Genomic DNA, 23,778 nt, shown 5'->3' on the forward strand with positions numbered 1-23,778 from the left:
TAATGATTTTAGCCTCTGGGAAGGTGTCATTTTTTTCCAACTGGGGGGTAGATAAAAGTTATTCAGCACCAGAGTCTAAGCCATAGAAATGAATTTTATGAGCTTCCTCTTGAGAGGTGCAAATTTGGATTTTATTCAGAGTAACCATCCTATCATGTGGCATTGATTTTCTCATTTCCTATTCTTTTCTTGTTAAATAACCCCCACACTTAATTGGAGTCCCAGTGTCTCACATTTCAAAGAACATTTTCAAAAAAGAAACACTGGGGTTTGGAGAAGAGTTCTAGGCCGGAGAGAAAGGCAGCTATCTGAGTCAAGTTTGATATGCTCACATGCCATCATTAAAGTTTTCAAAAGAATTTCAGGAAACATTTGAGGCCTATTTTCAGAAAGAGAGAACTGGCAGGACTTGAATGAAATAGACCCCCTGTAGAAAAGGGCGGAGGAGGTGTGTGCTAGGATACATCCTGGCACCATGGCCCAAGGCACACTGCTGGGGCAGCACCAAAGCACTCACACCTAACAAAGAGCAACACGATCTAAGAAAGTTACAAAAGAAAAAGGAAGGAAGGAAAAAGAAAAATCTCAGCCCTGACTTTTCTTTCCTATGTGTTTCTATTGTAATTTTGGTTTAATCAGAAAAAAATTATTAAGTATACAATTCTAAACTAGGTTATGGTCCTTTTAATATATTTCAGTCTGATATCACCATGTGACCCTCTAGACAGAGCCATACAGTATAAAAGCAGGTCCAAATACCTGGGTGTGGTATGAGTTTATTTTATCCCCAAGGCAAGAGATTTTTAGGGCCAAGGCTGGCACGTACAGAGAAGAGGGTGGATCACACAGCTGGGCATAATACTGGATGACTGCTATTTTACAATAATATTGTTTTAACTTTTACTTGAGGAGGCATTACATATGTTGTCTCACGTAGCATTAGCTAAATAGTTGAATATTAGGCCAGATAGGGGGAGAAAATAAAAAATAATGTGTTTGTCTAAACTAGCACTGATTATTTCATTCAAGTTTTAAAATCATACCCTTTACTCAAATAGAAATCAGCTTTGGGTCACTGTACAATAAAATAATTCAATATAGCAAATCACTGGAGAGCAGCAATAGTGGCACATTAACAAAAAGACTAGCTACAGAAATCAGTATATCTCAAGTCATACTCAATCTGAATGAGCCCACTGAAAATGGTAGGCCTTATAGTGTCCTAATATTTAATAAACTGCAGCTATATCTGACTAGACTAGGGGAGGGAGGGCATGCCAGAAATTTACTGGCAGTTTTTATCATCTCCAAAACATCAAGATCAGATACTGGTGGCAAGCCAGACACTTGAACCCCCTCTGTACTCAATCTATTAGCTGTGATAAGCCTTTACTAAGTTAGTGGCCTTTTCACCCCCTGCATGTTTCTTCAGTTGGACCTTAGGATAACACTGGACCATGACCAGATTTAGAAGTGAGTTGGTATGTTGGTTTTAAGAAGGTCTAAATGTCGAATAATAAAAGCTAAATTATATTATTTTCATAAATTGAAAATGATTATTTTCTGAGCCCAAAAATTTGGTCTGATATTAAAGGAACAAGAGCAGCCCGTATATCACAGTGGTTTAAGGGGAAGCTGGAAAAAGCGCCCAGGCTCTGTAAGAGATCGTGTACACGATTAGTGCCGAGGCCACTGCCAACAGGAAAAAGAGGGACTGCTACAGTCGGAGAGTCTGATTGTATTTACAGTGCATTGGCTTTGGTTAATGTGTGTGCTCAGAGAAGTAATGTACAGAGGGCGAGAAAAGACCTGTTTTCAAATGTTGGTGCTGAGTATGGATTTTCCATTATGTCCTGAGAAAGTATCGATGAATAATGACACACAGTCTTATTTTTTGGTGGTGGTGGGGTTTGCTGCTGCTGGAGGGGTACTTTCCCATGAATGAGGGGACATACAAACGGATTTCCTTGTCAATTTTCACCCCCCATGTGAGTCTGGAGAGCCACCACTGAGACGTTTATCCCTTATTTCAGTTTCTTAACCAGTTGCTTCCAAGAGATTTCTTAAATGATTGCAACCATAGTGTCTCTAAATGACCCCTTTAAGTAAGCAGCAGGTATACTTTTTGAATGTCTTATGAAAACAAGTTTCAGAGTTTTCAAGGCCTGTAGGTCCAAAAGAAAAAAATGAATATTTATAATAATCATCTGAAAACCGTTCCCCATCTCCCCCAGAAGAGGACTTCTCCTCTCATTTTGCCCCATGTTTGACTTTGACATGCTTTCAGGCAGTGGTTGTGTGTGTTTCACGGGCAGCCCCAGGAGGAGAGAGAGGCACGCTAAAATCACTGTGTGCTTGATGGGGAAAGAGAAGCAGCAGGCACAAAAATAGTCTCTCTGGGTAACTCTGGTTTTCCCAGATCTTCAGATTCCTTCAGGCCCCACCCTTTGATATGAATTGTAAGGAAAGGAATATACAGCTAGCAAACCATTAAGCACCAAGAACCTGAAACTTTCGCTGACAGTTGTAAAAATAAAGAACTAGCGAGCTGCAGAAGCAACCACCAGAGTGCTGTCAATTTGTTCAAGCTGATTTGGTCTAAGTCCAGGAAAACCAGTAGTTCCCTCACAGGAGCCAAGTCTGACTACTTGGTCGTGACTCTTGAGGATTATGGCAGCCTGAATAATGGCTCTCCAAGATGCCTACCTCCTGATCCTCAGAAGCTGTGACTATTACCTTCTCTGACAAAAGAGACTTTGTATATGTAACTACATTAGGGATATTGAGATGGGAAAATTATCCTGGGTTATCTGGGTGGGCCTGATGTAATCACAGAGGTCCTCACAAGAAGGAGCAAGAAATCAGAAAGGAGAAGGCCATCGATGTGATGACAGGCAGCAATTGCAGTGATGTGCTCCGAAGACAGAGGAAGGAGCCACAGCTAAGGGACACAGGTGCCCACTAGAAGCTGAAAAAGGCAAAGGAATGGATTCTGCCCTCAGAGCCTCCAGAAGGAACCAGCCCTGCCAAGCCCTTGACTTTAGCCTGGTGAAAATTCTTTAGAACTTCTGACCTCTAGAACTGTACAGTGATATGTGTGTTGTGTTAAGCCACTGAGTTTGTGACAAGTCGTTACAGCAGCAGTAGGAAATGAATAAAATGACTCTTCTTGAAGAAAGATTAAGAGGACAATTGATTAAATATAGAGGGAGCCGTGGGAATCAGCATCCATGCAACTACCAACTATAGTTTTCTCTTTCGGTTGATACAGGCATTTCCTTGCCATTAGAAAAGTGGTTGATAGTGACAATGTTTCTTAGATGTCTGTGATCTTTAGGTGAGATAGTAAAACAGCTTATTTTATTACTCAAAAATTGGGCTGAGTTCACTAGAAAAAACTTAGACTTATACACCACCATTTTCAACAGTGCTACAGTTCTCAAATGAACATTAATGGCTTCATTTTTGGTTCTAGCAAACTTCTGATGGTCAATCATGGGCCCCCATCACTGGGCTACATCTCTCTCTGAACCAAAACTCAAAAATCCAGTTGAGGGGGAAAAAAACAATTGTGATTTTCTTTTTCCCTACATATATCTTCTTTCAGCCCCAAGTAGAATGGAAAAAAAAAAAAGGGAGAAAGAGAAAGATAAACGTTAGGTTACTGATAAAAAACATTCATCGAAAAAGAGGTTATTTATTTCATAACCCTTGGGAATGTTCAGATAGACAGATAATGATGCTTTAATAGGACCCCACTCAGGTCAATGGCTAAGAATCTCTGCTCTTGTATATTTCTTTGCAGTATATGAAACATTCCACTGATTCAGAGCTATCCATTGAATTTCAGTGTTTCAAGATGCATACTGACAGAAAACTTATGACAGTTTCCATCTACATGATTTCTTTTTAATTGGCTCTGAAAGTACCAATGACTTAAACTCCTTGCTTTTAAATTTAGACCAAGTGATATTCATATAGCTTGGAGAAAAGTTAAAGGACTTTGAGCTTCTAAGCTTTTGATTCTTGTTTATAGGACAAAGGTAATAGATTCTAGGAGCAGAATGAGCATGTAAGGCTGCATAAATTGTGATATGCACAATTATGGGAGTATCCATGATATGAATGGCAACTCTTAAATTTGTGCAGTGAACAACCTGCACAACACTATGCAGCAATGCCGCGTATGAGAAAATTGAGTAACTTAACAATGTCTGGAACATAGTAAGCACACAAAAAACTTGTTATGTATTCTTTCAGTACAAAATTACATAGGAAAATAGTAAAATCTTCACACTTAGGAAGAACTGAAGAAGGTTGTCTATCTGTTTTACTAAAGACAAAAAGAAGAGTGTCTGGCTAGGTGACCTCTTCTTTGCCTACAACTTGGAAACAAATGAACTTTGCTAAATAAGGTCTATCCCTATATAATTATATAGAATTATAATTAAAGAATTCTAATTCTTCTGCTTCCACCTAGATGTTTAGCGTTTTGGGTTCTTTAAGGGTATTCCATGAAATCTCCGCCAAATTTTACAATCTGTCTAGGATTTGAAACAACACTAACAGGTGGAAAGTAAATTAGAAAATTTGAGAGTTAAGAATAGACAAAAGATTTATGTCTCAGTGTTTTTTTAGAAAATTAGTTTTTACATTTGAGGAAGGGAATTCCTACTTCAAACACACACACACACACACACACACTCGTGCATGCACACAGATCCCATATACACACAAACAACAACAACTGCAGCAGCAACAATAATAATATTAAAATAATATTAATAACTTTAAAAGTATTCTCCCCAGGCTGATCCCCCAAAAGATCTCTAAAATAAGCCCTATCCTTGTTTCATAAACAAACACAACATTGAACATGAAAGGCTATTATCACCATGCACAAAGTAAACTTATGTAATTTTTATTTTTAATAATAAACCATCTACATAGTGACAATTTCAAAACAAAAGATAGAATTGGTCTTCTGCCCAGGCAAAGTACATCTCCTATAATTTCAGCTGTATTGGTGAAGAGACTTGGGATTTTCCCAATTTTTCCCCACCTACTGGGTGACATCCAAAATTCCCTTCACAGGGAGCACACACTTTCGTTGCTAAAACGACAAAAGAAAATATAGGATTTTAGCACCTCTGGGACTGTATATAGAGGAAATGCTATGAGTTCATAAAACCCCGTTTTCTTTTCTTCCTGTGCCCAGATAGAATACTTCTTCCAGCTTTCTTTGCAGTTACATGAGTCTGTGTGTCTGGATTCTGGAATACGGGTGGGAGTGATGTGTTCTAATTCTTATCCTGATCCCTAAAATTTCCCATGAGATCCTCACTCATTTTCCATGTCAGGTGTCTGGATGCAGTGAATCCTTCTGAGGGCTGTGAAGCCTTAGAGGTTAGGTTATCTTATAATGAGAAGGAGCCTGAGTTCTTAAATGACTGTGTGGTACGTGACCCATCACCCACAATCCACCTTGACTGTGATGTGAGAGAGGAATAACCTTTATTGGGTTAAGCCCTTAAGATGTTTTTATGTTGTTCTTATAGCAGCCAGGCTACTCTGAATAATATGGAATGAGAGGAGCCGAAATGAAAAAGTATACATATGCAACGTTCAGACAATATTTTCCCTCCTTCATGGGGCAACACCTTTTTCAGACTTGAATCTCAAAGATTCCTCAGGATACTAATTACTTAGGATGGTTGTTAGCTGATAACTCACTAGCTTATTTTCCAAGGACTTTTATAGGGGCCTCAAAACTTGAGAATGACACTTTACAAGAGAAAGTAACACCCAGAGGGAGAGAGTTACCTAATTCAAGTTTCATGTTTCAATGGTACAGAAACAGTATGTCCTTGCTTGAGTCTGGCATCTCTCTTTATCTCATCATTTTCAGCTGCTTCCATGATAATTACTTTTTTCTTTTGTATCTGAAGTCAGAATTATAAGTAAGAGAATTCTGACAGTACCCTTGTAGAGCTAAATCATTAATCTTGGGATGTTTATAACACCAAAAAGACCTGTCATTAAATGTAATTCAACTCCTTAAAATCAGTTAAAGAACAACCTTGAACAACAATAACAAGTACACACACACAGAGTTTATAGGTATATATATATATTTATATTTTTTTATTAGTAAAAGGATATTATGGACAAGGCTGTACAGAGTTATGTTGTCAGCAGGTGTAAGAAGGAACTCAATCGTCAGTTCATATTGTCTGGCAAGTGCTATAATTATTAAATAAAAATTCAAAAGGTACATTTTATAAAATATTTGTAAAGGGATTAGGAAAATAAAAAATAAAATTTGCTGAGCACCTAATGTGTGCCAAATGTTGTGTAAAATACATGATTTTATGTATCCTTACCATGTGACAAGTAACACAATTATTATTTCAACGAAGAGAAAATAAGCTCAGACCAACAAACTCATTTACCCAAGGCTACATGGCTAATAAGTATTAGGACGCAGACAAAATGTATTTCCCAAGTCCGTATTCATTTCACTCTACTTTATTGCAGCAGTAAATTTGAGTGTTAGAATTAAATAACTATGTCTAAAGCTGAGATTCTCAGGTAAAAGTTCTATTCGTTGTATTATAAATAAAAATGAACATTCAGTCTCTCATCCTGGTATGGCATTTATAGCAGTTGAGTTTTGAATTTAGTGATTAGAATCCAGGGAGAAAGGGAGAGGGAGGAAAGGTACCAAGAAAAGTAATAAAGAAAAGTTACAAGATCTCAAGAAAGAAATCTCAAAACCGTGGGCTACTGGTGCTATTTCAACACTTTGACGAGACTCAAAAAGCCTGTGTAATGTAGCACATTTTTATTTCATTGGGTCTGGGACACAGATTTGGTTTGTGTTCCTTGAGGCTGTTGTGTATGAGCAGGTCACTGCTGGGGGCCCTCCTTGCCACCTAGTGTCTAAATCTAACCCTCCTCTTTGCTCTCCATTGCATTCACAGTAACTCTCACCAGTGTCTAAGGAGATCTTTTTAAATATTTTAATGTCATCTTAGTGTATTTTATTGGAAGTAGTGTAGAATAGTCATTAAAAGCAGATTCTGTAGCTAGACTACCTGAGTTCAAATCCCATCTCTGATACCTAATCGCTGTGTAACTTGATAAAATATATATTTAATATCTCTTTCCCTCAGATTTCTCATCTGCAAGATAAGGATAATAATAATTCTAAATTCATAGGATTATTATAATGATCAAATTCATTTGTGTATGGGATAGTACCTAGCACACAGAAAATACTAAGTGTGTTAACTACTATTATGGACCATAATATAGGCTATCATTGTTTTCATCTCTTAAGTTAACCACAATGTCATGAGACTTATTCTATAAAAATATAAAGGAGAAAAGGATTAAAGGGCAAGTTTTTGGTCATGAAAGGGGGAATAATATTATGTTATCAAAGATTTAGGGGCTACAAAGTGCAAAAGATATAAACAAGCCTTTTGTTTTATTTTTAATCAGTAGCAGAAAATACCAAGTCGTTTCAAAGATATTCTCTGTCCCTAAAAAGATAAAATAAGTCCCCGAAACTTATTTGATATTTTCTATTATCAAACCAGATCTCTAGTTAGTTGAGTTTTACTGATCAGCTGTATCATCTTCTTGCTTCTTGTGCTGATCAGGAGAAGGGAGGGGTGGATGCCAGAAATTGAGACAGGACAGGGAGAGGAGTGAGAATCACGGTTGGGGCAGTATCAGAAATGTCTGAGAAGTTTGTGTTGTACCAATAAATCAAGTTTCAAAGGCATCCCTTTCACTTGTTAATAAAATTGTCTATGGCATCAACATCACTGGGTTATTTCAGCATTTCTCATTATACCGTCTAAGCTCTAACTTAAGAGATTAACTGGCAGACTGTCTACTCCAGAGCTTGGTCTGCCCTCCTTTTTGAGGAGATAGATAGATTATTATTGTAACCACTATTTATGAAAGATTTCTGGCCTCTGGTTTCCTTAAAATATTTCCAAAGTCTACCCGCTCCTCCTCTGGGTATCTTTCTCTGTGGGATCCAAACTCAATGATTTAAGACACAAGCTGCTGACAGAGATCCTGAGAGCCCATTATGAAAATGAAGGCAGAAACAACCTTTGAATGTGTTTTCCAATTTAAAAAGCCTTCATTACCTAGCACACTTCAGGCTGAGAATGTTAAAAATTTATCATAGTTTCAGTAATTGCAGCTTCCTCTGGAACTTGGCATAATATGGAATCATTTGTAAAATGTATATTTTGTTTGGCACTCAGTAGGAAGCTTGCCAGGCAATACATTTAATTAGGAGCATGAGGAGAAGAGAATAATTGTAGTCTGTCGCAATATATTATTGTTACTTTTAAGTTCTATATGTGTATAAGATAGTGGTCTCATAACAAGGTGTGTATTTAGAGCTAGAGGTAATTTCCTTTTCATCAGCCCAGGGTTTTTATATGGGGAAATATATTATTTTGAGGGGAAGGGTACATTAGCTACATTATCCCTTAGATAAAACTCTTTGTCCATTGTTTAAGCTAAGTGAGCATTAGCCACTCTCCTTAGTAACAAATTTTGTCCCTTGTTTAAGACCTTGAAAATTGATGCATTGCCTTTTGGGAGCTTGGACAGCTTTATTTAAGTTTAACTTTCTCTGGAGATGCATAGACATAATGAAATGCAGTGCCTGTCTTGAACATAACCATGTACATAACATCTAGTCCTGCCTGATGCGTAAAGTAAATTTGATAAGAGCAACTCAAAAAAAATTGTAATGATTAATGTTGATTTTTTTAAAAAAATTCAAAGCAACCTGTGACAAGAGATTCAAAGAGGAGAAGTATGGTGATAACCATCTACTGAGGCCAGGTTTTCATCCTCTTAGCCGTGAGGTTCCATTTTTACAGGAAAACTTGCTTGTAATATATTTGAGAGGCCCCATGAATAAAATGCAGTGAAAGGGCCTTTTTGACATATTAGTCACAAGTGATTTGATGTTCAGGTTTTCAGGTGTAGAATACTCTGATCATTTTCCTTTGCATGAATCCCTCTATCTTGTATTAGTATAGAATGATAGTCCCTAAGTGAACAGAGATTTTTCTCTTAACAACACATCTTATTAGATTTAACATCAGGGCATCTACGCTCAAGACTGGTCCAAGATGTAAATAAGATATTGGACAAAGATTGTGTCCATTCCCCTTCTCTTCAACTCCACTGTATTTTGGCCTCTCAAAATCTCCCTTTCCTCACCCTGACTGGCTTATTCCTTCTTCCCACCTTCCTCACTCATCTTACTCCCGGCAAAGCATCAAAACAATTGCATTAGTGGGTGATTTCTTCAGGGTCCTATTCTCTGTTAGGAACAAGGAACAGAAACCACATAATTGGAATAGCCAGTGTGTCGATACTCAGTAGAGGGTTAGGAATTGGACATAAAGGAATAAGGAGAGGAGCAGTTTTAGGTGGATGGAACATTTATATTCATTCAGGTCAGTTATTCATTTATTTTTGAGGAATGAGAAGACAGAAAAATATCTCCTTATCTTATCCCACTCCAACTAGGTAAGAAGTGTACTTCTTTCTTAACTACATTGCAAATCCCTAAATAAACCTAACTTTTATTCCATGGCATTAGAAAGCAAAATTATCTTAAAATAACAAGCACAAAAATAACAACTTACTGAATGCTTACTTTGTTTAAAACAATGTTCTGAGCACTTCGTGGAAATTAAATCATGCAGTCCCTAGAGTGACTCCATGTGGTGGGTGTTCCTATTTCCTGTCACTGGGCAACTGGGGCATAAAGTGGGTATCTATCTTGTTTGACTTACACAGATGGTAAGAAGCAGTCTGTTTGGGGAAATAGTCCAAGATAGTGCGACTCCAGATTCACACTCAACTACTCTGATATTACTATGAAATAATTGTGGAGGAGAGGTAATGTGATAAAAACAAGGTACAGTTAACCAAAAGACTGTAAAAAAAAAAATTAAAAATAGGAGGATTAACAGCATCCCTGCTAATCAAAGTACACTGTTGAACATATAAAATGTCCAAAATCTCATGTTTCCCCCCAGAATGAAGAAAATACCTTTGCCTTCAGGGGTCTACATCCACCAAAAGTATCTCTGGGCTAAGGTTTATTGTACAAAATACATGGGAATGAAGATCAAATGGAGTCCATCTTCTTGGCAAAATATCCTGAATCTTAACAAAATTGGCCTTCCTTTTTTTTTGAAATTTTTCATTTAATACTGGAATCTAATCATGGCCTGTTTAAAACTGAAGTATGTAAAACCAATGGCTTATACTTTGGGGTACAGATCTTGTGTGTGTGTGTTTGTGTGTGTTTGTATCTTAGCATGAACCACTGCAACAAACATGTATTCTTTTATTTTAAGGGGAAAAGGACCACTGAAGCATACAACTGATGTGATCTATGCAGCTAAAATGATATCAGAATCAGGATCAAGGATGGACGTCCTTGCTCGGCAGATTGCCAACCAGGTGAGTTCTTTACAAATGGATGTGATGAAAGTTCATGGTAATTGCTCTCTGTCATTTGACATTGTTTAAAACAAAGTTGAATTTTTACTCTGTTGGATTGTTTTTTCCTAAATTATTATTGAATTATTTTTAATGTTTTTTGCATAATTAACACACAAGTAGTGGAAAATTTATTCTGAGGAAGTTTATTTCTTGGTGCTTTATTATTACTACTATTATCATTATTATTATTATTTAGGGCTGGATTATTTTTAAGATTTTTGAGCTTCAAATATATTCAAATTATTCTAAATATCAGCTTTTTGAGTTTCAGATATACTCAAATTATTTTAATTGGCTGTAATACCCAATGTTAGTATTCTTTTTCTTAATATCTCAGATTTCTTATTTTTGCTCTTCAAAATTAGTGCTTTTCAAAAGTATGTTAGGTTTTCTGTGTAAACAATATGTTCTGGCATTCTATGTAAAACTGTGAGACAAATAGTAATTAGTAGAATACTAGAATACTGAAGTGAAGATATAAAATGTAGGAAGTATTTAATCCTTATAGATGCTATAAATACTTGGTTTCCTTTCTTTAGATTTCTCATGTCTCTATTCCAGTTTTCTAAGCAGCAGCTACATTATTAGAGTTACCTTTTGCTTCACTTTAATTGAGAAATCTGTCAGTTTCTTTAATTAATATACTGAGATATTCAATTACTATTTCAAACGGAGATATAGTATTCCTTTGCAGGTTTTACATTATTCAACTCCATAATACATATTTATCTATCTTTGGGGAAAAAAAACACTTGTCTTTTTGAATCTGAAACTACTTCATATCTTTTTGTGCATATACTTTAAGAGAAACTTTATTAGGCTACTTACTATTATTTTATCTTTTTATCCTCTTTTTCTTGGAACCTGAGGAACTTTCTCTTATTAGATATTATATTTTTGGATATAAGGGAAGAGAAATAAACAAGGAAAAATAATAACAGAGACAAATATTTTAAAACATTCTTGAATATATATATATATTCACATATATGGTCATATATATTTTTTTCAAGTTCTTGCTACATTAAGCATTATAAACATTTTATTAATCTCTTTAGTATCCAGCATTTACAGTTAAAAACAAACTCTATTCTAATATAATTCAAAATCTATTATGAATAAATGACTGAAACCCAAATCTGCCCATGGTTTTCTGTGTTTTAGAATTTTATTGCATTCACTTTTATGAGACAAAATAGTAGTAGGATAAATGAAACCATAATACATTAAACAAATTTATGTGTTCTAATAACTTTTTAAATACTTAATGATTCTTAGCAGTGTACTTGTTTATTTTAGAATGCACAATTTTCAAAGTCCAAATAATTCTGTCACTTTGAAGTTGTCCTTTTCTTCTTGACTGATATTCTTCTTTAATTAGATTAGGTCACCTTGCAGTAGGTACTTCTATAACATAGCTGTATTAAATTATGCTATTGTTTTTAACATTATTCACATTGCATGGAAGAAAGCAAAAGTATTGTCTCACTTCCATATAACTTTGACATTTTAAAAGAAGCTTAAAGAAACAGTCACTGACTAATGAAGAATTATGGATGACTCTCTTTGGCCTTTTCCATTTCATATAGTAAAGTAGTTTCAAATGATATATTTAATTTTCAGCTGAATAAATACGGTTCTGAAGAATCAGAATTGAATCACTTATTATAGTGATTATCTGGGAAGATTCTCTATGATTGTGCTTCGGATACTTTTTGATAGATTAACATAAAAAATTTAGACAAAAATAATTACTGAAATTGGTTGTGGAATACAATTGAATAATGTAAATAAGCAAGGCAATTTTTACAGTGTCAATGTATATTATGAAAAAACTCTGCCAGAACATTGGTTGCTTTTAATTTTGAACAATCTAATAGCTCAAAAAACTTTTAATAATTTTTATGATGCTTTCCAGTCTGCTTTTGGCTAGAGTGTCAGAAGGTCAAACATCAATCAATTTTCAATTCTATCCAACATGGATTTGTGAAATATATATATAGTTGGGCCAATTTAGTTTCATTCTATAAAGTTTCAGAGTCAAAGTTCATATGTAGAGAGAATGAAATGAAATCAAATTGAGACTTCTAGTTCTGCCTTCCTGGATTTTTTTTTAACCCTTCTTCCCTGTCTTGCTTTCTTGAACATATGTTTATTTTATATAACTACATACAATTTACTACTCTGGCATTACCATTAGGTAGCTAGGAAGAGATGAATGAAAATCTTCTGTTGTAACATACAGAAGCATAATGTAAGCTTACTTGTCCCAATCACTCAACATCTCTTGGGTTTAGAATTACCTTGAGATGGTGTGGTAGATTTCATATGCCATCCCAGACCATGTTGTTTAAGTCCTATAGAACTCTGGTACAAATCCTGTCCCCATTAGCCAGTATATTCCTGAAGGTCAGGATGTTGTTAGTTATCACAATTCTTAAACATTTTCCTCACGAATAAAGAGAATGACAAGTTGGAGAAGTATGCTTCTTACAAATTTAGGATTTCGGACTCTTGGTACACATCTCTTTCTATTCTTTGACTCTTCACGGTAAATCATCATGTTAGCAGGTATTCTAAATTAGATGAACTGGAAAATACCTTACAAGGTAGGAATAATACACTGAAAGATCTCAATTAGTCACAGAAGCAACCTACCCCAAATAGAAAAGAGGTGAATAGGAAACAAAATAAAATTAACATCTGCTAAAGTGTTTTGTGCAAGAAGAGGACAAAATTGGACTTTGTAACCCCTGAGTGTTGTGTCTGAATCCTAATACTCCTTCACTGTAAATTTTCCAAAGGAAAGATATCCAGATTGTTGACTGGGTACTCCCACCTAACCATAACAGGACACAATTAAAATGAATTTTCAGTGTTAAATATATTGAAAGCCAAAACTAATTTAAGAAAGATGACATTTAAAAAACAAGATAAAGAATTACAAGGCAAATCATACACAATGCACTCAACTATGAACAAAACAATCTCCAAGTGTAATTTATATTGATATTTTGACAAAATATTGTTGGTGGCTAGCCTGATTTGTATTGTTTCCTGCTGATGTTATGAGTAAAAAAAATGTAATAAAACTACACTAAAAAGAAACTTATGAAGCATTAATTATATCATTCTAACATGTCTCTTAAGACTATAACTTCTAGATGCATCTTGTGACAATATTTGTATTTTGACACAATTATTTGTCTGAAATTTATTTTGAACAGAGAATTTGATACCTAGATTTGTTCTCCAGATTAATGAACCCCTACTTTATAAAAATGAATGCATAGCAGGTTCTCAGAAATTAAATAGGAATAGATAAAATACTGAAAATATTTTATCTGTTTGCATCCTTGAAGTAAGAGTTTCCTGTTAAAAGGCATGCTGCTTTACTATTTCTCTTTTTTATTGGGTCTTTGTCATTTTCCCATTGAAACAATATCTTAAATGCTTTGAGGGTGATTATATATTCAGTTTTATTTCATGTATGCAAAACTATAGCCTTAGGTACCCAGAATAAGGTGTTTTAGGGTCTAGGAAGAAGGGGCTATTTGGTGTAAGAGGGGAAGACGAAAGATGAGGAAAGTTTCTCCTTACAGGTTGCTGGCTGACTTTAACCAAAAATTCCAAATAATCAAAATTTGTCTGAATAACCTTTCCACCATCCTTTCCATATCCATATTCTTTATACAGGGTAAAACATTTGTATAAGTTTATTTCAATCAAAGTAACTCTTCAGTTGACACGTTTCAGGTTTCAGGGAGGGAGATGATGTGTTTTGAGTTTTAATCTAATACATATGGAAGTCAGTCCTTCTGAGAATTTCTCATGGAAGTCAGCATAAAGCAGAAAAGTAGGTTGGGCCAGAACTTTATACCTACTAAAGGAAATGAGCTTTGATGAAGATGGAAAATATCTTTGTCTTTAATTTGCATTAGTTTTCAAAGGATATGTCACTGATAGCAGTCTCTCAACGATGGTATGTCCAAACCAAGTTGAAACTAAAAATGAATTTGAAGCAGTTCTTAAACTCAGAACTATTTTAGGGACTTCCCTGGTGGTCCAGTGGGTAAGACTCCGTGCTCCCAATGCAGGGGGCCCAGCTTTGATCCCTGGTCAGGGAACTAGATCCCGCATGCATGCTGCAACTAAGAGTCTTCATGCCGCAACTAAGAGTCTGCGTGCACAACTAAGAGACCTCACGCTGCAAATAAGACCCAGCACAATCAAAATAAATAAATATTTTTTTAAAAAAGACCATTTTAGGGACATCCTTGGTGGTGCAGTGGTTAAGAATCCGCCTGCCAATGCAGGGGACACGGGTTCGAGCCCTCGTTCAGGAAGATCCCACATGCCACGGAGCAACTAAGCCCGTGTACCACAACTACTGAGCCTGTGCTCTAGGGCGCGAGTGCCACAACTACTGAAGCCTGCGTGCCTAGAGCCCATGCTCCACAGCAAGAGAAGCCACCGCAGTAAGAAGCATGCGCACTGCAACAAAGAGTAGCCCCCACTCGCTACAACTAGAGAAAGCCTGCGTGCAGCAATGAAGACCCTGCGCAGCCAAAAATAAATTAAATAAATAAAATACATTTTTTTAAAAAAAGACCATTTTAGCCTAAATAAGGAGATGTGACAAAATTTGAACAACATATATAATTTCTGGTAAAACAACATTTATGCACTGAAAAATACCAAACTATAATTTCCCAAATATAACTCTCACAAGTCAGCAGGTCCACTCTAGACCATATGAATCAATGTCGTCCTCTATCACGACATCATAAAATAGTCCCACTGTATTTTTACCATGCTTCCATAGATACCCTTCTCTTTTGTGTCTTAGAAACCTTAGTTTGCTAAAGAGCAGCAATGATAGGCATAACAAAGAAGAAAAACGTTCAAAGTATGCTGAGATTTCTGGATGTAGAATCATCTCAAATAAATGACTGACCAAATTTAATAGATGGGAGAGAGGGAGGAAGCACTCTTTATTGAGATAGTTAATAGAACAGAAAAAATGGTTTTATAATAGGCAAGATGGAGTATGAGACAGTGGAGGGTTATATGTGTTGAGTGTGAAATGTTGATAAGACAGTGAGATGAGCTGGGGCAATACAATATGTATATGGCTTTTCTGAAGACTGGGTGGGATGATAGAGATTTAGTCATGTTTATTTTGTAAGTGATCGACGAAGCCAGAGCAGCATATATTGATACTATTATCCAAGAAGAGGGTAAGAGTGAAAAGATGCCCAACAATGAAAACACAGAACACCAATAGGGGTGGCATTGAAAATTTTTAGAAAGCATGTTCCTGAACAAGAGGAGAGAAAGATGGGATTACAGGGTTGAGGGAGGGATTTTGGTTTGAGGGACTTTATGTTGATCGATTCAAGGATAGAAAAAGACATTAAAAGTACAGAAAAAGGTGGGATCATGGATGATCTGTGACCCTGAGGAAGGTGAAATGAGACAGCCTCTGGGCTGGAGTATAGGTGGAGAAATGAGCCCTGTGGGAAGGCAAAGGTCATGGACACAGAGTGCTTCTGCTATCACTGATTGCTTGAAATTTCCACTCTAGAAATTCACAATGACACCTAATAACTTTCCCTTAACAAACTTTGCCAGCTTAGCAGAATTTGTTGTCTGTAATTGCGAAAGTCATTTTAACTGTGTCTTAAATAAAGTTTAAACTCCATTATGAGCAAAAAAAATAGCTAAACTTATGGAATAAAGGTCTTTAAAAGTATTCACTTTGCCAATTTACCCTTAAAATTCAAACTGAAAGGTAATAAATGTTCTTCACTTTTCCTCTCATTACTAAATGATGTATTCTGTATTAGTATGAAGCACCTTACTAGAAGAGTGAAAGCCGGTTTAATGTGACAAAACCACTTAGGCTGACATGCCATCTGCTTGTCTGTAGTGAGTGTCCTGGTGGTTATAAAACTTAAATTAAAAAAAGAAAATCCATGCATTAAAAAGCTAACCAGGTGTTCTGGTTAACATCTTCTATCTTAATAAACTGGGAAATAATAACCAAAATGTTTTATGATATTCTACCACTTGATTTGACTAAAAGTCCCTAGCAGTATTCCTTTAAAAGTTTTTTTGTGCAAATTTTATTTTTTAAAAAGTAAAGGACATGAATGTTCTATTGGGTGGGCCGAAAGGTTTTTTCCTTAAGATGGCTCTAGTAGCACTTAGTAGTCTTTAATTTCATTCGAAACAATTTTGTTAGATCATAGGTGACAGCTGTCATATCAGTGTGCATTTAAAAAAAAGACTTATCAAAAGTGGTGAATTTTTGTGTAGCCATTTTAATATTGAATATGGAAGAAAAAAAGCGACATTTTCAGCATATTATGCTTTACTATTTCAAGAAAGGTAAAAACCCAACTGAAACGCACAAAAAGATTTGTGCAGTGTATGGAGAAGGTGCTGTGACTGATTGAACGCGTCAAAAGTGGTTTGCGAAGTTTTGTGCTGGAGATTTCTCTCTGGACGATGCTCCACGGTCGGGTAGAGTTGAAGTTAAATCAAAACAATAACTGAGAACAATCAACGTTATATCACTTGGGAGATAGCCAACATACTCAAAATATCCAAATCAAGTGTTGACAATAATTTGTACCAGTTTGGTTATGTGAATCGCTTTGATGTTTGGGTTCCACATAAGTTAAGCGAAAAAAACCTTCTTGACCATATTTCTGCGTGCAATTCTCTACTGAAATGTAATGAAAACATTCCATTTTTAAAACAAATTGTGACAGGTGATGAAAAGTGGATACTGTACAATAATGTGGAACAGAAGAGATCGTGGGGCAAGTGAAATGAACTGCCACCAACCACACCAAAGACCAGTCTTCATCCAAAGAAGGTGATGTTGTGTATATGGTGGAATTGGAAGGGAGTTCTCTATTACAGGGGTCCCCAACCCCCAGGCCGCAGACCAGTACCTGTCTGTGGCCTGTTAGGAACCGGACCGCACAGCAGGAGGCGAGCAGCAGACAAGTGAGTGAAGCTTCACCTGTCGCTCCCCATCGCTCACATTACCACCTGAACCATCCCCCCCGCCACCGTCCATGAAAAATTGTCTTCCATGAAACTGGTCCCTGGTGCCAAAAAGGTTGGGGACTACTGCTCTATTATGAGCTCCTTCCAGAAAACCCAATGATTAATTCCAACAAGTACTGCACCCAATTAGACCAACTGAAAGTGGCACTGGACAAAAAGCATTCAGAGCTAGTCAACAGAAAATGCATAATCTTCCATCAAGATAACACAAGACCACATGTTTCTTTGATGACCAGGCAAAAACTGTTACACCTGGCTGGGAAGTTCTGATTCATCTGCCATATTCACCAGACATGGCACCTTCGGATTTCCATTTATTGTGGTCTTTACAAAATTCTCTTAATGGAAAAAATTTCAATTCCCTGGAAGACTGTAAAAGGTACCTGGAACGGTTCTTTGCTCAAAAAGATAAAAAGTTTTTGGAAGACGGAATTATGAAGTTGCCTGAAAAATGGCAGAAGGTAGTGGAACAAAAGGGTGAATACGTTGTTCAATAAAGTTCTTGGTGAAAATGAAAAATGTGTCTTTTATTTTTCACTTAAAAAACCGAAGGCACTTTTTTGGCCCACGCAGTAGAAATCTAGGTCCCAAACTTTTTCAATTAGCTTTATGTAAAAATATAAAAGGTGAGGAAAACATAATTTGATTTTAATAATGGAGGTTTGGCAAATAGTAGAAGAGCATTCTTAAAGTGGGAATGATTCATTCTCCTGGTTCTGCTTCTGGGCAGCTAAAAGTGACTCAGAAAGACTTTCCAAATGTCAATAGAAAAGAAGGCTTTAACAAGTCTTATAGTATGGAATTTACCAAAATCAGTATGTTTTTCATACTTCACTTATAAAGCTACCATCTTTAGGTGTAACCAACATTTTCATCAATTCTGGGAATGAAGGGTAAATCTGGGTCAAGTAACTTTTAATTTCAAAAGTTCAACTTCAAATTTTCTACTCATTTGACTCATTCTTTGCTTAACACAATTCTAGACTCTTCTAGCATGGCCTTGAAAGTGTCTTGAGAGAGACTGTATGTTTTGCTTAAACTTAGGTGATTGCAACATTGGTTATCAGTTAACAATCTAATTATTAATTTGCAAGTTTGATTTTATCAGAAGTTATATAGTGGTGCTGGTCTTTAAGGAACAAATTCACACTAATCCTACCTACAATATACAGATAAGAGTGTCAATTTAAGCAACCAATTTACAAATCAGAGTGGCAATTTACTGTTTATACATAAGATAAAACTGGCAGGAAGACTGATATTGTTCCTAGACCTTAGAGGTAGGGATTGGAGCCAGATCATGTGAGTCTGAATGCCAGCTTTACTATTTCTCAGTTGGGCAAGTCAGTTAACTTATCTATGCCTCAGTTTCCTTCTTTGTTAAGGAGGAAACTGAGGCATAGAGAAGGAGGCATAGAACTTGCCTCATGAAGTTGTGTGATTATTAAAAGAGTTAATATAGGTAAAGCACCTAGGAGAGCATATGACAGATAGAACACTGTGTGTGTCAAAGATTATCATTGAGTCCATCCATAAGAACAAACAATAGATAAGACCATTCATTACTCAGGATAGACAAAGCAATGTTTTGAATGAATGTCATATAGAAGAGATCATTGTGCAGTGAATGAAACAGAGAAAACTCAATTCAAATCTTTACGCAAATCATAAATTCTATCCAAAACTTAGCTTGCAAATATGCAAAATGACAATAATTAGATCTCAGTAAAATGGCACTATGAATACTAACTTAGAATTATGCATGTAAAGGACATGGCACAGTGCCTGACACATAAGAAGTACCTAATAAAGATCAACTTCCTGTCGTGGTAAAACAATGAGATGACTTGCCTGTCATCATTATAGGTAATTCTAGATAGCTAATTTTTGTCTTTAAAAAAATCTAAGCCATCTTCACTTCAAAATAGACATAGTGTTCCCATAAATTCTCTTTTTCCTTGAAACTATGCAACCCATGGTAATCTGTGATTAAAAAAAAAAATTCACTCCAAATTCTCCTAAGTTCAGCGATTGAAAATAAAATGGATTTAAAAGCAAGTAGATATGGATTCAAATACTGGCTCTAGCATAAGCTCTTCAATCCTGGGGAAATTATTTTGCTTTCTAAACGTCTCATTTCTCATGCGTAAATTGGAGAAATCCCTTCCTTTACTTGTTTTTTGCTTCTTCCTCCTCCCCCCCTTCCCTTCTCTCTCTCTCTCTCCTTTTTTTTTCCTTCCTCTCCTTCTCTTTCTTCTTACTTAGTTACAGTTTAATCCTCCTGATGAGACTTGTGGGAGTATCCCTTCTTCTGTGTTAAAAATTTGAGAAACGCCCTTAATATCAAGGTCTCTCTATCCTCTTATCTGATTGTTTCTCTGGCTGGTTATCATGTGTCGTGTCATCTGTCCGTGCCCATCTAGCAGGTTGATAGTATTTCTGCAGCAGAATTTATATCTTTGCTACCTTTGTTGACTAAATTTTACCCAAAAGTCACATGTTCTCATCTTGTCCACACATTCTGGAGCTATGTAGATTAGTCTATTTAGCAAATATAAAAGAGAATAAGATTCTCAGGAATTTTTCAACAACACTCCAGCTTATTAACTACTATGTAAAAGCAGAAATGCATGGAATACTTTCAGGTCTTTCATCCTACTTTTCAGTTTTCATTTTTGGCTATTAGAATTAAAGCTTTTAAAATAATAACATTTTTATTACTATAGAAATAATATAATGTAAGTAATATATATTAAGATATGTAAAATATGAAGAGAGTGAAAAATATTAGTTATATCATGTTTATTTACCATTTTCACATATTTATTTCCCGCTATGTTTTAAACACAAACATAAACACATATTTTTTACATACTTTGATTGAGATAGTATGTGAAATTTTAAATGCTGTGTTTTTTTACCTTCCCAAAACATTTTCCTTTGAAAATATTAATTTTTGGGACTGTATAATATCACATTATATTGATATGTATCCTTATTTAGTCTTTTCACTATTATAGAATATTTATTTCCAAATTTTGCTAGTGTAAGTAAGGCTGCAGTGAATATCTTTGCATATAAGTTACAGTTCATATTTCTATATCCTTATGAATGTTTTTAAAGTGAAATTAAGTTATCGGGGATTTTAAAAAATCTATGCTAATTGCACAGGAGAAAGAACACAAACATTAAACACTGACCACAGGTATTTATCATGGTATGATTAAGCACAAAGCTCTACTCCAGGAAATTCCTTACAGAAGCTAACATAATGTAGGAGACTGTTTTTCGTAAAGAAAGTTAACACATCTCTAAAACATGTACGCTGCCTCTTTCTTGGCTCCAGGTAGATCCACAGCTGTTAGCTAAGGTGGAAATGATTTCTTTTGTCAGTAATAGCTAAAAACATTAAATGCTGAAAGTAATAGAACATAATATATGTTTTGTTGCAGATGTTTTTAATGCCCATATAAATAACGAAGGACAGACAATGCAGAACTATGGGTCTCGAGGAGTATTCTAATAGAAACTTTAGATGAAGGGAATAATTGCATTTTAAATACTTCTTCAGATTTACCTAAAAATGAAATCTAAGGCTTCTAACCTTATCATAAATTAAAGGCAATTATTTCATGTACCTTTTCATGTCTGGAAATTCCTTTACTGCTTCTTCTGTCTATGCTAAAGTAGTTAAGGTTGGAACATGAAGAAACTCTTCTAATGGTGGAAGCATATCAGAATCTACATGGGCTTGGTCGGAGAAATGGGACTCAATGCAAATAAAGTCAGTGCCTTATAAGATACTTGCAATCTCAATATTTAATTGCTCTGATCTACTTACTCTTTGTTTTGCTATTTCCATTTTTATCTCATGCATGTTTAGTGCCCAGATCCATCATGCAAACAGGACTTGTTGGCCTACCTGGAACAGATTAAATTCTACTCTCACCAGCTGAAAATCTGCAGTCAAGTTAAAGCTGAGATCCAGAACCTGGGAGGAGAGCTCATCATGTCAGCGGTGAGTACTGCCCCAGACTTATCCCATCACCTGTGGAAGATGCTTGAAACAAAGAAGCTACACCCCACCTTACCCCACCAAATCTTTTAGGGCCATGTAGGTTAGAAAAAACTCAACTGGAGTATATAAAATTGCATGAAACTAAACTAGCAAGAAATCTTGCCAGATTTCTTAAAGAAATGTTAAGTCAGTATAGCTTGTCTTTATTTACTTCAGAGATGTTACAGTGAATCAGGTTTTGTAAGCCCCTTATATAAGAAATGGATGTGAATTTAGAGCACGGCTTTCTGAATTGAATCCTATAATTTTTTATAAAAATAAGTGCATATGTAATTGCAAGTCAATGAAATAATTGCTTTATTACTATTAATTAATATTTGCTTTCTCATTATTCATTTTTATATCATAGAAATTCAGGTCTTGAAAACTATTATCTCCAGATGTAATTGTAGCAGTAGAATATGATAGAATGTAAATAGGTTTAGAGGAATCTTCATAAATTCTTTGGTGACCCTGAGTTTCAAATTGCTATAAAATGACCACGGTAGAAATAATGTCTACCTTTTCTACTCATCTTTTAATAACAGTAGATCATTTCTCTAGAGTGGGTATGGTAATAAAATAATATTTGATGTCTATATTGGATTCAGTTATCAGTGACTTTGAGAAGGACATGGACCAAGATTATAAATTTGAGTTAAAATGAAACATCATGAACATTCTAGGAACTTATATTCATGAGGACAAATTTTTTAAAATGCTAGCATACGTATAAATGTGTAAGTCTGGGAGCCCCTTAGCCAGACTTTGGTTTTTTCCCCAATGAACTAACATTTTTCAAAAGAACATAGTTGCAAAAACAAAAGCAAAGGGAATTCCTCGGCCGTCCAGTGGTTAAGACTCTGCACTTTCACTGCCAAGGGCCCGGGTTCAATCCCTGGTCAGGGAACTAAATCCCGCAATCTGCGCAGTTGGCTTAAAAAAAAAAAGAAAGCAAAGAATTACCATCAAGGGTAGACGGCTGGGAACTAATCCTTACTGACTATCTCTTGCCTATATTTTGTCTCATTTAATCTTCACAATAACATGCCAGATAGATTGTTTAGTTGTTTGTTTTATGTTCTTTAAAACTTGAAAAAAAAGAAATTTAGAAAGGTTAAATAGCTTCCCCAAGTTCCTATTAGTAAATATCAGACCTGGGTTTTACCTTCAAAGGTCTTGCCTTTTCTGTTCAGGTGGACAGGCTTGAATCTATGATGAAACTGAAAACCAAAAATCAAAAGTGAATAATTTGGAAATTATGTCTAAGTAATTATTAGAGATAAAAAAATTAGTTTCCTTGATATTCAAATTTTGCAAAAACAGTAATGCAAACCAACAAAACCTGTGCTATATTGGTTCCCTATCATTTTTCAAAGGAAAATGCATTTTAAGTAGTCACTGTCTATCCACACAGAAATGTGTGTGGGTATATGAATGCGTGTGTGACTACATATATGCATATATACAAACAGAATGCATATACGTATATAAACATTTTAAAATATTGTGTCTTTATTTTGGATTATTAGACACTCAGTCTTCATTTTCTCACTTAACATTATACTACTTTATATTTTTAAAATTCATTTATTTTATTTATTTATTTTTGGCTGTGTTGGGTCCCCTTTGCTGCGCACGGACTTTCTCTAGTTGCGGCGAACAGGGGCTACTCTTTGTTGCGGTGCGTGGGCTTCTCATTGCAATGGCTTCTCTTGTTGCAGAGCATGGGCTTTAGGCGTGTGGGCTTCAGTAGTTGTGGCACGCGGGCTCAGTAGTTGTGGCTCTGGGCTCTAGAGTGTAGGCTCAGTAGCTGTGGCACACAGGCTTAGTTGCTCCGGCATATGGGATCTTCCCGGACCAGGGCTCGAACCCGTGTCCCCTGCATTGGCAAGTGGATTCTTAACCACTGCACCACCAGGGAAGTCCCCATTATACTACTTTAAATGTGTAAAAAATATATTTATTTGTAGACCCAAGCCTGTCATCTGTTGACTTTTCTCAATTTCACACACTCACCATCATTCACAAGGTCTAAATCCACATGAATTTTCTTTTCCAATTATATATTTACC

General features: G+C 35.7%; 1 protein-coding gene across 4 annotated transcripts in view; it reads left to right on the plus strand.

Annotated features, from left to right (window-relative positions):
• The window catches only part of CTNNA3 (catenin alpha 3), a 1,725,675-nt gene that overhangs the window by 1,643,010 nt on the left and 58,887 nt on the right, over window positions 1-23,778 (plus strand). For all 4 annotated transcript variants that reach the window (XM_082424660.1, XM_082424659.1, XM_082424661.1 and 1 more), the window contains 2 exons: window positions 10,416-10,521; window positions 21,530-21,664. In XM_082424660.1, coding sequence (XP_082280786.1) covers window positions 10,416-10,521; window positions 21,530-21,664 — 241 coding nt within the window. The remainder of the gene's footprint in view (window positions 1-10,415; window positions 10,522-21,529; window positions 21,665-23,778) is intronic.

The sequence above is a fragment of the Balaenoptera physalus genome (genome assembly GCF_965194825.1).
Source record: "Balaenoptera physalus genome assembly, chromosome: 14".
Lineage (NCBI taxonomy): Eukaryota > Metazoa > Chordata > Mammalia > Artiodactyla > Balaenopteridae > Balaenoptera > Balaenoptera physalus.